Below are 20,325 nucleotides of genomic sequence, written 5' to 3'. Positions count from 1 at the left end.
TTGATTTGTAAAACAATTTATTAGTCATCCTCACCATATTCAATTCATTTATTATTTAAAAATTTGTTAAGTATAATGCATCGGGTTTGTTTCGACATCTCGTAAGAATCTTTGTATAGTCGATGACTATCAATGACTTTCCAGACATGTTTCGCTTCTTATTTCATCTCGATGGACTTTTAATTTACTGTGCAATAAATGTTATAGAAATAGAATAGAATAAATAAAAATAGTTTAAAAAAAAACTAAAAAACAAGCTTTGGTTGAAAAGATAATAGTTGAAATTTAAAATGTACATCAATCCCTGCCTTATCGAAAATGTAAAATGGATTTTTTTATAAAATTAATGTATTATCATCGATCCTCGATAAATCTTTCGCCAAATCGCGGCCAAATGGGTCGGTTACAAAACATACATACATACAGGTGTTGAAATAATGTTAAACTTACACACATTAAAGCAACCAATCAACTATACATAATCATAAGTATGCTATCTCTACGAAACCGATCTCTCTATAAGGGATCGAGTCTTTTTACATTTCGGTGAAAAGACTCGATTACACTAAAGACTATAGTTGGCATGCAATCGCGATGGAAATTCAAAGATAACATGATCTTCTAACTGCATTATATAAATGAACATAAATTTAGTGAAAACTTCTTTTCACGCGTTGAGTACTTTAATTGTGTGTATTTTAATAAATCTGGTCTGACACTCGGCCATGTATGTACTTATGGCTATATATTTCATGAGAATATATATTTTCATACAATATTTAACCCTTAAATTATACCTTTAGTTTATAACAGTTTATTTAGGTTGATACACCTCACAACGCTTCTAAGGAAGTAAAACTATTTTGAAGTATTGGTAAAATGTGTATAACGTAACTTTGATATTCAAAGTATCATTTTTTGATATAAAAGATAGATAAGAATGGATGATTTGATTAACCAATCAACCATGCCACAAGTTAAAATAAACGAAATTTGAAAAAAAAGTGTGCCGTCACGGGACGCCTGGCAGATGTGAAACTTCGAATTTATCATGTACCTACAGGTAATTTGCATAAAAGGATAGTTTACGATAGGATCCCCGATAGCCTCAGTTTCTGACCAATTACTTGGTGTCAGATATTATGTTGCCACCGACAAGTTACCGTCAAGCTCTGAATTTACAACCGTTGGCAACAATTTGTTGATCATTTGGGGAGAAAGTCGCCGTAAGATTTCACTAAATTCCTTGAAAATTTTTGCATGAAATAGTTTCAGACAATTTTCTTTTTATTTACACTTAAAAATATAAAAGTGTAAATAAATAAACGAAATGAGTGCTGGGACACATAGTAGAAGTAAAACTTCAGCGGACAAGGTTTAAAAACAAATGTTTCAAAGAAAGATATAAAAAAAGGTATTTTCATACAAAATATTTCCAAATAAAAACCTTCAGTAACATGAAGATTAACAAATAAAAAAAAATTGGAAAATGGTTTCTATATTCTCTTATATTCCATCTATAGTGTGGCGATGCGTCGCCACGGCATGTATCGCCACGGCAACAATCAGGTTTACCCTCGCCTATAGATGTTTCACATCAAAAGATCAAACAGTTAATTTATATCTATACATTCGTAATACCAGCCTCGCGAAACTCCCTAAGAAAAAGCGATTCACTCGATTGTATTAAACGTCCAGTCATTGATAGATTGACAGATGACGGCTATAATCTTATAAAAAACGGAGATAGCCGAAATGCACTACGTTTTAAGCAATTATTCGCTTTCAAACTAAGCCGGATCATATTTCATCGCCAATCACAATACTGTAATTACTACTATTTCAAACATATGTCAAATGACTGCACGTTTCATACTAAACTAAATTGCCTCTTATTACGTAGTATCTACATCCCTATGGTAATACAATAATTAAAGTAATCCTTGAATTTGTAAATATTAACATTTTACAAAATTAAGCCAACTATCGAAACGAGTAGACTTATTATGTCAAGTTATTCTTTCGTCCTCTGCTTTATTTTGCTGAAGATTTTCACGTATTATAATTCAAGCCCAAAAACTGTAAGCTGGCAAATGCGTTACGATAGCGTTGCGAAAAGTGTGATCGGGCGAAAAGTTCGTTTGCTAGCGTTCCACGAACGGTGATTTCTTGATTATTGAAGTAAAACTTCTTTACGCAGGCTAGACTTGGGCAGTAAGCTGGTGAATGCGTGGCGAGAGCATTACGAAAAGTGTGATCGGGCGAAAAGTTCGATTGCTAGCGTTTCCCGTACGGTGATTTCTTGATTATTGAAGTAAAACTTCTTTACGCAGGCTAGACTTGGGGGGTTAGCTGGTAAATGCGTGACGAGAGCGTAACGAAAAGTGTGCTAGGGCGATAAGTTTGATTGCTAGCGTTCCACGAACAGTGATTTCTTGATTATTGAAGTAAAACATCGTTACGCTTGACTTAGGCAGTAAGCTGGTGAATGCGTGACGAGAACGTTACGAGAACGGTGATTTTTTGAGTATTTCGTAAATTCCTTTCGTTCTTGAACAATTTTATGAATTATTATTTTGTTTTAAATAGTTAACGCATAAAACACACTCGTTTTTTTAAGGTTTTTTACGCCGACAAAGAGCGGAAACTCCCGCTCATACGTACCTATAATTATTGACAACTGTTTTCGGAGTAAAAATACATTACATACCTCTGAGTCCATGCAACAGACTGAGTCGCAATAATGACCATTTCATAAGCCATTCTTGATAAAAGAGTGATGAAAACAACTAAATTTGCCATTAGAAAGAATATTAAAATAATGCAATCTTTTACAAGTTGCTTGAATCTATTACGTTTCATTAAATATGAGTAACGATATCCACAGTACCTTAAAAGACAGAAAAAAATATTTTGGTAATTAGGTACTTACAGACACACGATTTTGTGGGTAATATAATGCTCTAAAAATACCTGTAGGTGGAAGGATGCATCTACTATACTAAATAGCTTGTGGTTTTTTTTAATTAATTTACTTTTTTTAACTTACTCGAGTAAGTCCTGATTGGTAGTTTTTGTTGCATAGCTTGATTGTGATTAAAATAATATTATGAATGAAAATACGGGACGAGACGAGTAGGACATTAAGCTGATGTTAATTGATATGCCCTGTCCATTACAGCTGCGCTCGTCACCTTGAGACAAGATGTCAAGTCTCATTTGCATTACATGCAGTGCCGCTCAGGATTCTTGAGAAACCCAAGATTTCTGAGCGGCACTACAATTGCGCTCGTCACCTTGAGACATAAGACGTTAAGTTTCATTACATATATACATACATATATATATATATAATATAAATATCATACATAATCTGTTAAAAAATTTATTTAAAATAGTGGTAATGAGTATAATATTACCATTTCTTCTTTTTACAGCTCATTATTTTAAAATGTGATCGTAAACATTTAATACATAAGTCATTTGATCAAATTGAATAAATCTGATTTGATTTGATTTAATATGTTGCGGGTGAAGACGGTTTCTAATTTTGTAATTTATCCAGCTTTGCTTTTTGTCGATAAGTAAAGGTAATTTCATATTATCTAAGAAATACTTACTTCAAGTTGTACGTTGCACACATATCATAGAAACTATTTAGACCCAAATATTCCAAAAAACATTGATTTTTGGTCATTTTGGCTGTTCCATTGGAAGTTCCAAAAGTAATATTCAAATCGTTCGAATCTCTTAAGTATGATTGCAAGGTGGATAATTTATTGCAGTTACAAGCATTTTTAGATATTCCAAGACATTTACAGGGCATTGTTGATAAATTCTTAATTTATTATTAAACTTCTAATTTATGATATTATTTTAAACATGATTGACAACTGTTTATTACTGAGTACTGACACCGAAAAGATATGACTTTTCAAGAACCAAAGACAAAATAGATTCTAGGTAATTTTCATATTATACTTACTCGAAAATGCGTATGTGAGTTTGTTTATTTGATTGTTTGTTACGCTTTCACACTTACTTAAGTGATCATCATGGAATTTCGTGCATACATTGTTAGGGGTACAGAAAAGAACATAGGTTATTATATAAAGAAAAACAAAATTTTACTGAGTCTATATTGGTCTATATAGTCCGCCGTTGGTATCAATCCGAACAAGTCCTCTGAGCATATAGGCGGTAGAAGGTGCAGATTATACCCACATACTTACTCAATGCGAAATAATCAAGCTGATCGGAGATGACTAAATTTGATCGTCAATGATTCGAGCCGCTGTTCGTTGTATGCGGTCAAATGGAAGAGAACAAGCTGGTACAGGGGAGCACCGGCTCAGAGGTGAAAAAGTACTGTATGAGAGGCCCAATTTGTACCTTAATATATCTCCAGGCTCTGTCTTGCACTGAAGTACTATCTTGTCTTAGCAAGTACACAACTTTTACTGAGTACTTTTTAAGGGCCAATTAGACCTTTTGTTCCAAATGACCACGGAACAAGACATCGCGTCGAAGAGAAGTGATCCCCAATGAAAGGGATAGGTAAAAGGGAGGCTTTTTAGTGATGAACGGACAAATATGTATCTATTTAGGGTTGAAATACACTAAATTTTGTCGTTCCCATAACGAGACTTTGCAAAGTTTAGTCTCGTTTTCAGACACAATTTTGTTCCAGTTCTTGTCGACCTTATCCCGGGACATGTTGGGACGGCCGGTGTAGGAAGCATACTCTGTACTGTCGCCTGTATAGCAATGAATACTGCTGATTTGTAGCATATCATTAATATGCAGAAGAAACAGTGTAGTGGGTAGCATACAGCCTTGCGGGACACCAGCGTTTATGGATTTTAAGTCGGAGCAACTATCCGATTGGAGTTTCGCTATTACCCTTTGTGCCATACACCGCTTATTATAAAATTCTCTATGAAATTAATAAATAATGCACCAAACCCTGTATCTCCTACACATTACTGTTGTCTACCTTAGTAAGGTAATGCAAAACCAGTGTTAATTTATGTAGTAGAATATTTTACTTTATTTGACTTCGGGTCACTAAGTTTTGCATTGAAGTCTTCTTATTATAAATTAAAGTTGTTATATTAGTCTTAGCATATAAGGTAAATATAATAAAACACAAAAATATACTTTTACATTTTTATAACAAGTATTAGTTCCAATAAAATTTTACAAGTTTCTTTTGTACAAGTACGGAGTTACCTCCGCGATGTAATCTTAACACGTTTCAGATACAATACGGTGGTAATATAACTGTGGAGAGTGCTTTAAAGTTTCGTAGGGTTTAATTCGCTAGCGGTGGGGCTTTGCTCCCGTGAAATCTGTCCATTCGTGTATTCTGCATCAAAACGCGACCGACTACGCAACTTGTACTTATTTTAAATATAACCCGCCTACATTATTTCTGGACCTCTTGTCGATGACGTCACATCGTCGCTTTGTTACGGTGTGCAATATAACATCTGGGATATTATGATTAATAAATAAATTACGATTTATTTTTATTCAGTATTATAGATTGATGTAAAGGTGTTATGTTTTCATGTTGATTATTATTATTATGAAAAATCATGTGGGTTGGTGGCAGTGGGCAGGGCATATAGTTCGACGGACAGATGGCCGTTGGTGCAGTAAAGTTCTCGATTGGCGACCACGTGTCGCAGTCTTGGTAGGCCCCCCAGACCGACGATCTGGTCAAGATCGCCGGAATACGTTGAATGAGGTCAGCACAGGACCGATCGTCGTGGAAATCTCTGGGGGAGGCCTTTGTCCATCAGTGGACGTCTTCCGGCTGATGATGATGATGATAACATTCAAAACTTAATAATGAAAAAATCAAAAACAAAACAGTGACAGCAAGAAAATATCATGACATGACGTAACAACGGCAATGAAACTGTCAAACCGTACTGATACAACAGGTCGAGTGCGAGGGGGTGAAAGAGGTAGCGGGAAGGGGTTTCACGTTTCAGCGAGATCCAGAGATAATGTGGTCGTGTAGTATTTGTCGACTAAAATTACAATTAAAATAAATGATACCTAGATCTAGCTTACATTAATATTGTGAATTGACAGATTTTACTCAAATAAAATCATTTCAACATTTTTTTGTGCAACAGAGTAGTTGTGCGCACAATATAACTGCATGAATAATTTGTGCTATTGGAATTGCTGAATGAGTTCTGAGCAAATATTATATTTTGTATTTAAACTGCTAACTGATTGTATGTCACACAAAAGTTGTAGTAGTCTACAAGAATTAGGAGACCCACACTGTCCAATCCAATGTCGACCGCACAATAAGAAAAATTTTGACCGGATTAGTACCAAAGTCGCGCGGTAAACTATTCTGGATTACAGCCCGTACGTTTCGTATTAGAAAATACCCCCGGAGAGTATCGGCTCAATTAAATAAGGCGAATCTATTCCCGATCATTCTTATTATATTTTAAAAATGCAGAAGGAGGACAAAGAAGCTTACGGATCACCTGGTGTTAAGTGATCATCGCCACCCACATACTCTTGCAACAACAGAGGAATCACAGGATGGTTACCGCCCTTGAAGGAAGGTTTACGCCTTTTTTTTAAAGGGAGGTCACTGTCGGGGCATTATTGGACATACTTTTTTTACGACTACGCTTAGATTTCGAGGAGTACTTAAGTCAGTATTGTTATCATGGTGGTTATGCAGAGACGGTGAAATTGTAGTTGAAGATGGATTTGCACAGATCCTTCCCTTAATTAGTCGTAAGTTCAATGCGCGTAATGCCTAATTGGTTTGGGTAATTTGTGCATTAGTTTACATTGACGTAAATTTTGTCATGTTTGACTCATACCAACAGAAAAAACTCGATTAATAGCAGACAATTCAACAGATTTGATACAACAAGTCTGTATTACTAACAGGAAGCAGTTAACTATCCTGTGCCAATGAATTGATTTAGGCTAACACTTACATATTATGTCTGGATAAAACGTATAAGCAAAGGAGAGACGCAAAGAGTGCCCTTCTGAGCCCTCGTCCTGCCCCTTAGAGAGAAAAATGTCTTACTAAGAATAAAGATAACTTTACTGTAAATGTTCTTTTATTTCGGTTGAAGCTGGAAGTCGGGGGAACCTTGTATTTATACCAGAGTACCATCCGTACAATCATGGTAGTCAGCTAAAGCTAGCTACGAACCTACCGCATCCATTTCGGGAAATCCCACCGACGAATTACTTAACCTCATATTCAAATCAATGATATTTGATCACTAACGGTCAATTGGATCGCGTGCTTATTTGGCCTCTCATTAACTACCTATACCATAAAATTACTGATTCTGGGGTGCTTCCAAATTAATACCAAATAATGGAATAATAAAATCAGTTTATTATTAAATAATAGTCGGTCACCGCAAAGACGCATATTATGTCTACAGTAACCTACACATTTTAGGCCATGCTATCCTACTCACCGGCAGGCTACGCAGCCAAGTCTTAATATTCAATTGAGCAGTTTTTAGACACACGAATAGACAGACAAACTACAACCCTGTAGTTTCTACTGAAACCTAACTAATGAATAATTAATTGTTTCTTCGACTTATAGGAGCGTATTTGTTACAAGCGTTATAATCTATTTTTCGTCAATCAAATGCAATAGTTTATTTACGATTATCTCTTACACTATGAACTACATATAAATTAATAACTCTACCGACATCTGGGAATTATCTTTATTTAAAAAATAACTTTGAAATATTTTGTATACGTATAAAACTAACGCGGTAAAAATAATGGCTTGGTAATCACTGAAAAAATTATATTAATAATTATTATTTTTTAAACAATCAATTCCCGCAACTGCAATTAATTTTATAATCGATCAGATTATTATTTTTATTACTATATTTATATTAGAATTAATACAGGTAAGTTTATTGTTAATACAATAAATTTAATTATTATTTCGGTCATTTGCAGATATGACTTAGTTTTATTATTAAATATAACATCGTGAGTAAAAGGAGAATAAAAACGTTCGTAAAATAATATACTTAATAATTTATAAAAAAAATCAACAATGTAAAACTCACAGCATACTTATATGTACATTGTATGTTTGTAAATTATTAGGGTAACGACAGCTAATACTTTCACTGTCATAATATCTCGTAAGCACGTTAATATACTCGTCGTACCCATTTTAGTTTAAGTTTTAGTTTACTCTACGTTTACATAAGTTAGCAATACGCACTGTAGCAATACTCGCATTAATATCTACCGTAAATAATGAACTTCATCAAAAATCATTACAGCCGGTATATATATTTCTTTTAAATAATTTAACGACGCTGTCTGTATGTACGCAGACGTATGCATGTTCGATCATACTTCTACGCTTTAAAGTTATGTCGCATAATCAACACCGATTTCCGATTCGCTTTCTAAATCACCTATTAATTTATCTAGTATAATATTATATTCAATAAAATCTTTTCAAGATCTAATTAAAATGGGTACAAGTAACCGATGGTAACTAGTTATGCATTTCATAAATCATGTCATAAAATGACAGTCTAACGAACTATGTAAACTTTACGCCGTGTCTTACGTACTAGCATCGTTTTCCTAACCTAATCACATCAATTTAGAACATTTGTTGTGTGGTAGTGATAGAGGCACGGCCCGCCGCTTGACGCTTGAGTCCATGAAACAAGAAGTTGGCGGCGGCCTTGATTGGCGCAACTAGGGGTGCACGGGCAGTCTCCCATTGTCACACGTTGCCGGTGACAGGGAACCGCGGGGGTGGCAGGGGGGGAGGAGGCCGCCCGCCCTCCGCTCCAGCCGACGACTGCTCCGATACTAAAACGCAAACAATATTCATTAGTTCTAGTACAAGCATATCAAACAGTATTCACGTCTCTGACCTCTACTATATACTACTGGACTGGCGGCTGTCAAACTTTGTTTTTTTTTTGTGCCTGTTTGATATTCGCCATTTTGGCGCTGTTGGCCATGTCGCGAGAGACTGCGGTACTAAAACTAGTAGACAACCTAGTGGACAGTATAGATGAATAGAAAAAAAATTGAGTACTTTATTACTTTGATTCTTGAAGTATAAATAAACACTGAAAACGAACGAGGTTAATTCAAAATGTAAAATTACTTCAGAGTGTACGTTCCTTCGCAGGCATTTGTATTATACTTCAAAATTAGTTCTCTGGACGCTCGCGAGTGGCGCTTCAAATAGGAACAAAAATTTGCTGTCAAACATAATATGGAACAGAATGTCCAGTGGTATTTATACAGGTCAGTGATTCACGTAGAATTCTGTGACATAATATGAAAATAATAATTTTTGTTTGAACTGTACTTTAAACTGTAACACTAAACTAAACTTTACTTAACTGTACTCTGTTTGTCTGTTAGTACAATCACGAATATATTGGATCAGGATTGATCAAGGATGTAGCGAAAATATACTAATAACTACAGCCTACAATTAAATAGACTAGATGTATTTATAAGAAACATACAAAGTTTGTAATCGATATCATAAATGACCTATTAATATAAATAACAGGTTATTGAAGCTTATCTTTTAGTGCTATACCGACAAAGACAAGAAAGCTGGTAGCGAACAGCGATAAGCAAGAAAAAAGTGTGTTTTTTATTTCTTTCGTTTGGTGCAAGCCCAACGTGACATAATGGCGAAAGAAAATTGACTCTCACTGTTGTCGATTGTAGAGAGCGCAACTTGTACAAAACAGTTATGTGTATCTTACAATATAAATACATACATAGAAGCTGAAGCTGTTATGGCACAATGATTAAGATGTTTTAGGTTTTTCTTTTATCTTTGCTCTTTAATGTCACGTGTGTGCGTTTTTTTATGTGACTGATTTACTTTTGAGACGAGGGCTATACAGATGATTTTAGTACCTATAGTATTATGTTCCAAAATGCGATTAGTATTTTTCTAGTTTCTTTTTTTTTCTACTTAAGCCTCCGAGGCCCCCGCATGGCTTCGCTGTTAAAGCATTTACGACAGCATAGAGGAGCTTTTTACGGTTATGTTTATACGGTAGGGGGTGTTTACACCCGACTCTTCCCGTCTTCATTAAGTAAATGTATTTTTCCTTTAAATCTACTTCATTCATTTCTATCAGTCTTTAACATGAAAAGTTTTTAAGAATAAAACATAAAAAAAAATATTATTTTCTCGAAATTGATTCCTCCTGAATATTTTTCACCACTCCTACCACTTCAGGGACCACTCCTTGGGAAACAAGTGAAACAATGGCGTCAGAAACTCACCCACTATTAATTTGTATAGATACAATACGTATAATAAAATATGTACTGTACTTTTCAATATATATATATATATTATTAAGTATTACAACCGAGTCTCTTTTGTATTTGATAACTGATAAAATTTGGCTAAATTTGCATGTATTATCAATATAATTAGAATAATATTCTGATTATAAATAAATCACAACCTAATATTACTTGCCAGTGGTATTTGCAGTTAATGACTTGTTAACCAATTAAGACTAAAAGCAATTTTAAGTTTAAGCAAAGTTATCATTATTATATTCAAATTCAAATATTTTTATTCAAAATAGGATATACTCGTAATATCATTTATTGAAACACTTACCCCCTTATTCATAATAGTCTGCTAACTTAAAGCATTGCTAATTCTCACTCTGTCTTCTTCTATTGACCTTAGTCAGAGTGAGAAAAAACACTCCATAGCGGCAGTTAGCGGACCATTATGAATAAGGGGATAAAACTACTATCCATTACAAAAGGTATGACTCATAACTTAGAAGAACGGGCGCAAGAAACTCAGCGGGCTTTTTTTTAATAAAAATATGGTTTCAATGTAAAGTGGTACAATAAAATTTATTATTTAATAGCCTGAGGACGTTCGCTCCATTCCCAATCTGTGGTATCACTAAGAAAGTCATAATGTTATAGGAACCTTTACCACACAAACGTTTCTTAACAATTCTTTTGAATTTCGTAATACATTTATTTTGAATATTTTGTAGGATCCTGTTGTAATAGTTATTTATGCAACTCTTGTGTAATAAGGGGTATTAAAACACGAATATGTGCTATTACACGAGGCGATGCCAAGTGTGATAATAGTATTACTTGAGTGTTTTAATATCTTATTATCAACAGTTGCATACAAGACTTTATCTACACCCACTATATGAATCCTCTATAAAAGATTCTGAAACAGTTTGCTTACTGCTAACATTGAAAAAGCCAGTCCTAGTAACCATAATATCATCCAAAGGAGTGTTATTATGAAAACGGATGATATAATGTTGTACTGAATTTCATTACAACACTCGTTTGGATGATGTAATGGTTATTAGGACATGTTGCCAATAAGCTAATTGTCTTAGAATTTTTAATAGAGGATTTAAAGCATGGGTGTAGTTAAAAGCATATAAAATGCCCCACAAAAGACTAACTATAGAATAACTCCTGATGTTAACATTATAGTTATATCAGTTTCCAGCAAATTCACTTATATGCCTATGCATACATAACATTATCAAGAATGATATATAGACGATATTCTATATGATATGTTCTCACGTGAGTCGTGCTTTTCATCGACGGGAGCTGGTGGCGGTGGTGGCGGCAACTGCTGCTCCAAAGCGTTCACACAATTCATCATGCTGCCATAAAGCCGGCTGTCTCGGAAACTGTCCCTGTACATACACTCGGCATGGTCACACTGAACACCCGACCTTCCTCAATCATAGCGAGGTCGCCCTTACCCCCCTTTTCACCCTTCACGTACCAATTTTATATCCCATAGCGATATTCCTTTTTATTCTTTACAAGAAAAACACAATTTAAAAAGCAAGTGAACGACATCTTAAATATATTTTAATAAGCCGTATATTGATACGGCTATAAATGTTAATAATTATAGTTAAGACGGGCATAAAAACATTGTATTTATCTTTCTTGCCGCACTGAAAAGTACTCTATTTCTTCTTTTTTAAACTATGTACTATATATAGTTAAATAAAAATAAGTAACAGTCGCTTAACGCTGTGAACAGCGCCCTATACTGTAATTTTTAAGTAAAACGGATTTTATTGATATAAATGTACATTGATTTTGTTAGAGCACAGATATTATTTTGATATTTATTTACGATTAATGAGTATACTTCACTTCGTAAAAAGCGACCAAGACATAGAATAATGGACTTCGATAATGTATTAATAGCAGTTGTGATAAAATATTCCAATACGTAAAAAACACGTGCAATTGTGCGATGGGTTTGGTATTGTGACCGTGCCACGTAAATCGGACGTGTAATGATATTGGTCAATATTGGATGACAAACACAATATGGTATGCATTAAAAATGTTGTTTAATGGACTTACCTGCCGTTAGAGTTCCGAAACAACGCTAAGATCTCCTCAAAGGTCTTATTTTTTGTTTCAGGAACTTTCTTATACGTAAATATCCAAAAAATTGCGAGGAATACACTAAAAGGCAGGAATGTATAGTTTTCCAACAGTGCCTGCAAACGAAAAAGAAAATATTTATCACTACAAATTTCTAAATATTCTCAATGGTGTTTTGTGTCGGAATGTCATAACTTTCTTAAAAACACATCAAATATTATTTGATAAAGATTCTACACCATCTTCAAAATCTAAGTATTTTTGCTGATATGTATTAACTAAAGACTACTGCTTCTTAATATTTTTATTCTTGCATGGAATAAAAATCACATCATTTTGGGAAACATTTAATAACATAACGTAATACCTTCATAGTCGGAAATCCGATCCCAACCACGAAATTGGCCATCCAATTTACTAACACAGCGATCGCCATTGCGCTTGGCCGCGGTCCTTGTGAGAATAGTTCAGCAGTGATCAACCATGGAATAGAACCCGGTCCAACCGCGAAGAACACCACGAAGCTCAAAGTGGACACCACGGATAGGTAGCTCATCCAGTCAATCATTTCCTGCACATAGCCAAAGAACTCCTATCAGGCGATAGAAAGCAAGCTCTTTCCCGTAACCGACCGGAGTCAAAACAAATCGCAAACATAAATGTTACCACACACTTGTCCGTCTGTGTATGTCTGTTCTAAAATATTCCATTAACTGCGGCGTTACAGTGCCGGTAGAGCAGTGATAAAGAGAAAAAAAGATCAAGAAGGGTCTCAGCTTCGTTGTAACATAAGATGTAGGTCGTGCTGTTGTAGCATAGTGAAGTAAAGTTGACGGTATTTTCGCCGTAATGAGATTGCTATTTAGTGAAGAGTGCTTTCTGCTTCCGAGCAGGTTTGTGTGGCAATCTTGCTTCTTTAATCGCGTGCGCTAGAGCTCCTTGTGATATATATTTCATATATATTTAGTAGATTTAGATATAGATCCTTGTGTATAGCAAAAACGTGTATGTGCCATGTGAATGATGTAGTTACCTAACATTTATATTTGACAATTTATCTCACTTTTGTTTTGCTAGAGAGAATCCGGTCCCGGAAACAGGAAAGTCGGAGTCTGGGGGAGGGACCTACTACCAAGCAAAAGCAAAAAAGATTGGTGTTGGAGATGGGAATTAATATGGAACTTGGCGTGTTAAACTAGTGAGAGTGAGAACTTACCGATAGGTCATTTTGAAATAGATTTAAAGCAAACCTGAGGTGCTCTCTAACCACCACCAGTTGGGCACCACAGTTGTTCAAATGTAAAATAATGAGATACAATGGACCTATTTGAAACTAATGAGTAGAGAAATGTGTTTGCAATAAAAACAGGGTTTTGATGAAAAAATTAGTTTACGTGATTAAAAGCAATGTTCAAAAAAGCGTGCAAAGGCAGAAAAAAACAAAAATTACGTCTAATTTTAAATAAAATTTGATTCTATGATAATAATTAAATTTATTTGCAATATATATAGTTGAAAAATATTTTGATCCTTGCATAGTTTGCTTGTAAAATATGAGTCAATGAGGTTCAAATGCAAAAAAGGCAACTTATACATAAATTAATTATCATAGAACCAAAACTACGACAATCTACGCTTAAATTCTATGGTACTAATAATTGCTGTTATTATTTTTTTGAATTAAAAATTCAAACTTTTGAAATTCAAATCGGAAGAATAGAAAAAGCCTGTAGGCTATTGTCATACATCAAACTAGAGCAACCGATTTGATATTTCATACCATTTCATCATAGTATTTAATGTAAATTTCATTAAAATGAATTGTTTTTTTTTCGAGGAACAAAAAATAATAACAGTTAATTTGTTTATGAATATTCACATAAAATATAAGATTATATTTTATGGAATTGTTGTATTAATTTCTCAAAGCAATAAAGGCCGTACCACGGATAAAGTTAAGTTCGACAGTTAGGTTATTTTTTAAATGCTAAGTTCGAGTCAACGTATTTTTTAACTTGGCAAGGTGTGAGATCGATATTATCAAGAAACATATAAAAAAATACATTGATTTTTCTGGTGTCCAGATATAAACCTTTATTATTAAAAATGACTCTCGGAGGTTTTCTCGCCAGAAATTATTTGTTTTTTCCAGCTTTCCTGCATTTTTTATGAAAATAAAGGTTGAAACGAGCAGGACGTTTACCTGATGGTAATTAATACGCACTGTCTATTTAGCTTGTCTTGGAGTTAAATGTATACCGCGACTAAGCGCTACCTATATACAATTTTATATATTTCGAATTTACTTTAAAGTCTTTAACGCTGTCACTCTTTCTAATCAAAATGACCTTATTCTCACGAAGATGATGGGCAGAGTGTCCATGATCTATTTTTGGAAATCGAGGGAAATAAATTTATCCGTAGTGCTTTAGTTAGTCATTCTTTTAAAATAATTGTCGAAGTGCAACGGAACATTTACAAATCAAACACGACAAATATACCTCTGAGAAACAGTTTTAATTTTCAAGATTTCAATATGATATGGGGATTCTTATATCAGTTTTTAATAAGCCCATTTTAATTCAATCCTTCATTACGGTATAAGATTTTGTGTTAAAACTTGCAAATGTTCGGCTATCTTCGCAACGTCAGTATCAGACCCAATTACCAGAATTTTATCGTAACAATATAACTGACTTAATATCTTATCATAGCCATTCCTATGAGGACGAGTATACTTTATTATAAAAAGGTAAATATAAATTCTGAAAAGAGTCTGACAGTGACAATTTTGTCAATTTCAAGTCTGTTCATTACCATCAATCATGTAAATTTCTAAACATTTTGAAATATAATATTTTAATCGTAAACCACAGATCATAATGAATATTATTTCATCAATCTTATTCAGATGGTAATAAACAATCCTGTACAATGAAAATATGTACAACACACCTTTATGAGAAAAGATATAGTGATGAAGATGGAGAAAATGAACATTCCGCCGAGACCGTAGAGATGAAGCGTTCGTCTTCCAGTCCGATCCATCAGTGGTAATGACACCAGGGTCATACCGACCATGATGGCACCTATACCCATTGTGGCAAACTTCGCAGATTCTTCCGTGAGCCCAGACGAGGTAAACAGCGAGGTCGAATAGTAGAACACCTTAAATAAAATTATATTCATCAACAAGTTTAAAATTATATCTTTATATGTAGACAAAAAGTATAAGTTGAGATAACTGCAGATTTGTTGAGACCTTTTCTTTTTTCATTTCAATAATACTGCCGTTGAAATGATCAACTAACTTTAACATAAACAAACATGTTAAAGTAACTGCTAACCGTAACCGTCCAATCTTACATAGCTAAATAGTAACCTGTCAAAAGTTTCAAATAACAAATCGATATTGACTCGGTTAACTTTAACTTTAGCTTTAGCTATGCCAAGGAATACTATGGTGCAACACAATCCGCAGTCTATATTAAAGTCAGCGTGACTGCTAACATTAAATTTGACTTAAACCTTTAAGCCAATATTTCACCAGGACACCACGGTGGCACAACCAGAAGCCTCTACCAACAAAATATATACAGCTCCATAGTTGATCATCACCTGGTTAACTTTTAGTTGCGCAACCAATTAGGTGGCGCGACTAGCCCGGACGCGTCATGACTCTGGTGTCTATATGGTGTCTAGTTTACGGACACCACTGTTAATATAAAGCAACCCAACCACCCTGCTATTTATAAACGAGAAGTAAAATTATTCCAAATTTAAAACTTTTTGACTTTATCTTACCATTGTCACCACAGAATTACATGACAGGGAATTTAAACTTGTAGTAACTTTATATTGCGCTTATTAATAACACAGCGTTTGTCTATTAACATACCGCATTAATTCCGCTCAATTGCTGCGACAACTGCATGACGACTCCGATCAAAAGCGGTGCTCGCAACGTCGGGGAGCACAGAAGTTCCCGCATTGATATCGACGCTTCAGCCTGTTGCGCTCGTTCTTCTGCGCGCATCTCTTCAATATCCTCTTCAACCTAGAAATTAAATTAATTGAGCGTCAAAGTTGTACTGCCACATGCTAAAAGAATAACAAGAGCGTTATTAATTTCAATTCTAACTGAAGAGTTTATTTTACAATATAGTTGTACGTGCGAGGAAATTGAAAAGTTTGGGAATGAATTATCATTAACCCTTCATTAGAAGAGAAATGTTGTACGATACTGGACCTCAGCGTCAGAAATCAGGCCTATTGCTCACAGGAAGAGAATCCCTTCTATATCTCTATAGAGAGATGAAGCAACGTGTATACGCAACGGCGTTATGGAATCCGGAAACTGCTTCCAGAGTACCGATATAATATTTAGATTATAGTTAGACTTGGGTTCCAGTATTTCACGAGGCACTCAGGACAATCCTTATTACAACGATTGTTGTGTTCAGTGGTTGCCACCGATATCCTGACTGATCTACTAGGATTAAAGTGAATTATGAACAAAAGAAGTTTTAAAATAGGGTTGGCATTTTTTAATTGTGAACAGAATACCGTATGTCGGTTCAACCGGTGCCATATATTCATATTTCCCAACTCTATGTTCCATAATAACCTAATAAAGTGGACAGAGTTACTAAACTTGATCTTATTGTTATAATAACAGATTTGTTGTTGCAATTGAACAATAATTAAAAGCGACACGAAAAAAATTTTAGTTTTCAAGATAATTTCTCATTATGTATGATCTTGAAGTAGATTTTCTTTTTGTATTAATTAGTTTTTCATAGCACTGTATTTTAAATATTTATCAGAAAGACCTGACTAACTTAAAAAGACTGACGTCGAAATAATTATAATTTCTGCCAATAAGAGGATTAATGGCGCTGAAAGAAGTAAAGGAGAAAAGCCTTGACCGATGAACTTGGGTTACTTGATAACCGTTGATCACCCGTACTGGTAATCGACCGTCAAGACAAAGACAAATTAATGTGTTTTTTTACTAAAATTTAAAATCTATCCGTTGTGATTAGTGTATTGATATTAGTTATTGATCAACCATTTATCGTAATTTACGGCCCTGAACTGGTAATTCAAAATTCTTATCCTTGTCAAACTTTATGATTTTTAGTTAAAGTTAACTTTCAACGTTAGTTAAAAATGTTTTACAGGGGTGCTGCAAACATTTGATACACACTTGGTTGCTTGCACGCAGTCGTCTCAAAGCGCGACGTGCCTCTTCTTCCCACTGTCTAGTTATCAGTAAGTAGCGAGGAGATTCAGGACAGGCTGGTAGAAGTAAAAGTTGCAATATCGCCGGACATACAGCAAGACCTTGAACATATAAGACCAGATTAGCAACTTAGTTGACGCACAGAATTAAAAATGTATAACACACAGTTTACCTAGAAGGATCGGCCAACCATCATCAGTGCCAAGGATTTGCTCAATACCAAGAACTTGAGACAGCAGTAATCCAACAGTTACAGCAAGTTGGTTCACAGTACCAAGTCCACCGCGTAGATTCAAAGGAGCAATCTCAGATATGTACATTGGCACTAAAGATGTATTTAACCCTGAAATAATTCAAATGCTCACAATCCCATTAGTAATACATAATTAATTTGACTTTGAACTTCAAAAAATTTGTTCTAAATTAGCAATGTAAGCTTATATAAGATTGGATCAATTGGATATCCATGAAATCGCTTTTGATGTTTTATAGATGATAGAGCAATTACCTTAACGCAGTCAATTAACGAAGATCTACTGTATATTTCACTAGCAATACAATTTGCCATTTAACCTCAAACCAATAACTGGAATAATCGCAATGTGTTGCGTGTTCAATGGTTAGAGTAAATTTGGTGCTAATAACTCCAGCTGTGCTTTTGTTAACAAGTTAATTAAACTTCTACCCAAATTCAAAATCATGCACTAGTTGACTACAGTTTACTTAATTATAATTGAAATAGAAGCAATTATTAAGTCAGAGGTAGATACCGCAATTGACGCCGATAATAAATCTCCCAAAGAAAAGCATTTCATAGCAATGAGATATTTTAGTGAACCCCATCAGACTTGCTCCGCTGATGCCAAGGATATTATTGAGCAACAATCCACCTTTCCTGTTACATGAAAAATTCATTAGGTATTTTTCCATTGTAGCTGATTATCAAAATATTATATATGGTAAAATTTTTATAAGTGTACCTGCCAAATCGATTTGCAATCATTCCACCTGAGAAGCCGCCTAGCATACCCCCAATAGCAAATATGCTGACAGCTATTGAGTACAATCTATTCACTGCATCTTCATGGATATCCTTCCCATAACGATCCTTGTACACATCCTTCATGAAATTCTCGATGTTCTAAACAACATGTAAATAAAGACGAGACTTTAATGAAACCTACGAGAATTCTGTTTCAAATTCCAATAGTGTTGCTGAACATTCAGATATGTATAATCTCTTGCAATAAAATGATGAGTATACTCAGATTGTATTTGCTTTATAAATAAATAATAAAATTATAATAAAAAAAAATACAATGTACAACTAAACACTAGTTGAATCAATCTAATTGAGGCCAATTATAGATTACCGTATCGGAGAGTACGGTAAATAGGTATATTATTTTACAAGTCTAACACCCTTTTTACAAGCTTCTTCATGTGACATATCACACAGTACTGTACAAAATTTTATAGAAATTGGAATAATCGTACTTTTTTGCACTCAGAAATACGGCAGATATATTACTCAATTGTAATAGTGCCTCAGATCATAAACAGATAAACAAAAAGGGAGTGTGTGTTCGTGTACTTAGGTATGCACGCAAGAAGTTATACTTCTTTGGCCTAACAATGCAAATCCTTAAAATTTTCTTCCTCGTGCTATTCTTAGCTTTGTACAAAGAAAAATATTGTAAAAATCTTGCAATGACGGCTTTGACAATCATTTATTGAATATTAACGAATACGGCTGTATGGGGTTTAACCCTAACCCTCTGCCTGTCCTAATAATGGACTAAGAGACCAAAAAAAAATAACAAATGTCGCAAACGTCAGAAAATTTTAGGAACCATCTTCACCCTGTTACTTTTGTGTTACAGTGATGCGCGCTCATCTTAAAATTTCATTCTTATATCGTGCCTAAAGAAGTATAGCTTCAAAAACATGTAATAATAATAATTATATAATAAAAAGAGCATGAAATAACTTACTCTGCCAGGTGCGTTGATTACACCGGTGTTATAACCAAATTGCAACATTCCGAGTACTGCAGCTAAGATGGCATAGGACAGGAAAAATGTTAAGCCCTGTAAAGAATAATCCTTGTAAATAAACCAGATAAGTTATACTTAGAATAAAACTTCAAACTTAACCAAACCCCAGTATTTAATTGTAGCTACATTCCAGCAGGCATCAAGTGACCTACAGCTCGCCAATATCCCATAAGAAAATATAAATCATATTTAGGCTATCAAACTTAAATTTTCGTCAATAGAATAATAAATGTAATCACTTTGAATCAGCAAGCATACAAGATTTTATAACGATACGTTACTCGAACGGTTTGCTCAGTTGGTTAGAGAACGGCACGGAACGCCGGAGGTCGTAGCTTACAGTCCCGCATCGTTCATAAAATTTTGTTTTTCAAATTTTATGTGTGCTAAATTAATTATCGCTTCATTATTGTGACTTAACGAAGAAGAAGCCACAAGTAACTCAATGAGAATATTTTTTTCGGATTACATTATATAAAAACAAAGAGAACAATTTCACTGCTAAGTCAGACTAAAAAATTTAATAGGTTTTATAGGTTACAGCTCAATATT

General features: G+C 34.4%; 2 protein-coding genes across 5 annotated transcripts in view; both read right to left on the bottom strand.

Moving 5' to 3' along the window:
* LOC126978376 (uncharacterized) lies at positions 1-3,902 on the bottom strand. The gene is made up of 3 exons (XM_050827137.1): positions 3,621-3,902; positions 2,711-2,890; positions 1-187 (listed from the first exon to the last, which is right to left on the bottom strand). The coding sequence occupies exons 1-3, from the start codon at positions 3,824-3,826 to the stop codon at positions 130-132; spliced, it is 444 nt and encodes a 147-aa protein (XP_050683094.1). The 5' UTR covers positions 3,827-3,902; the 3' UTR covers positions 1-129.
* Positions 3,903-8,440: 4,538 nt separating this feature from the next.
* LOC126978338 (glucose transporter type 1) overlaps positions 8,441-20,325 on the bottom strand; it is a 60,601-nt gene continuing 48,716 nt past the window's right edge. The window contains exons 7-17 of one of the 4 annotated variants that reach the window (XM_050827079.1): positions 19,711-19,806; positions 18,697-18,857; positions 18,487-18,611; positions 17,889-18,059; positions 17,681-17,817; positions 16,370-16,528; positions 15,427-15,639; positions 12,839-13,063; positions 12,448-12,587; positions 11,641-11,756; positions 8,651-8,877 (exon numbers count right to left, since the gene is read on the bottom strand). In XM_050827079.1, the coding sequence (XP_050683036.1) occupies positions 8,789-8,877; positions 11,641-11,756; positions 12,448-12,587; positions 12,839-13,063; positions 15,427-15,639; positions 16,370-16,528; positions 17,681-17,817; positions 17,889-18,059; positions 18,487-18,611; positions 18,697-18,857; positions 19,711-19,806 (1,632 nt within the window). In that variant the 3' untranslated portion in view covers positions 8,651-8,788. Of the gene's footprint in view, positions 8,878-11,640; positions 11,757-12,447; positions 12,588-12,838; positions 13,064-15,426; positions 15,640-16,369; positions 16,529-17,680; positions 17,818-17,888; positions 18,060-18,486; positions 18,612-18,696; positions 18,858-19,710; positions 19,807-20,325 lie in introns of all 4 variants that reach the window. The other 3 variants (XM_050827081.1, XM_050827078.1, XM_050827080.1) reach the window with 3 other exon arrangements.

The sequence above is a fragment of the Leptidea sinapis genome, chromosome Z, assembly GCF_905404315.1.
Source record: "Leptidea sinapis chromosome Z, ilLepSina1.1, whole genome shotgun sequence".
In the NCBI taxonomy this organism is placed as follows: Eukaryota; Metazoa; Arthropoda; class Insecta; order Lepidoptera; family Pieridae; genus Leptidea; species Leptidea sinapis.
Note: the sequence above shows the minus strand (reverse complement) of the source record. Positions and strands in the feature narration are given on the sequence as shown.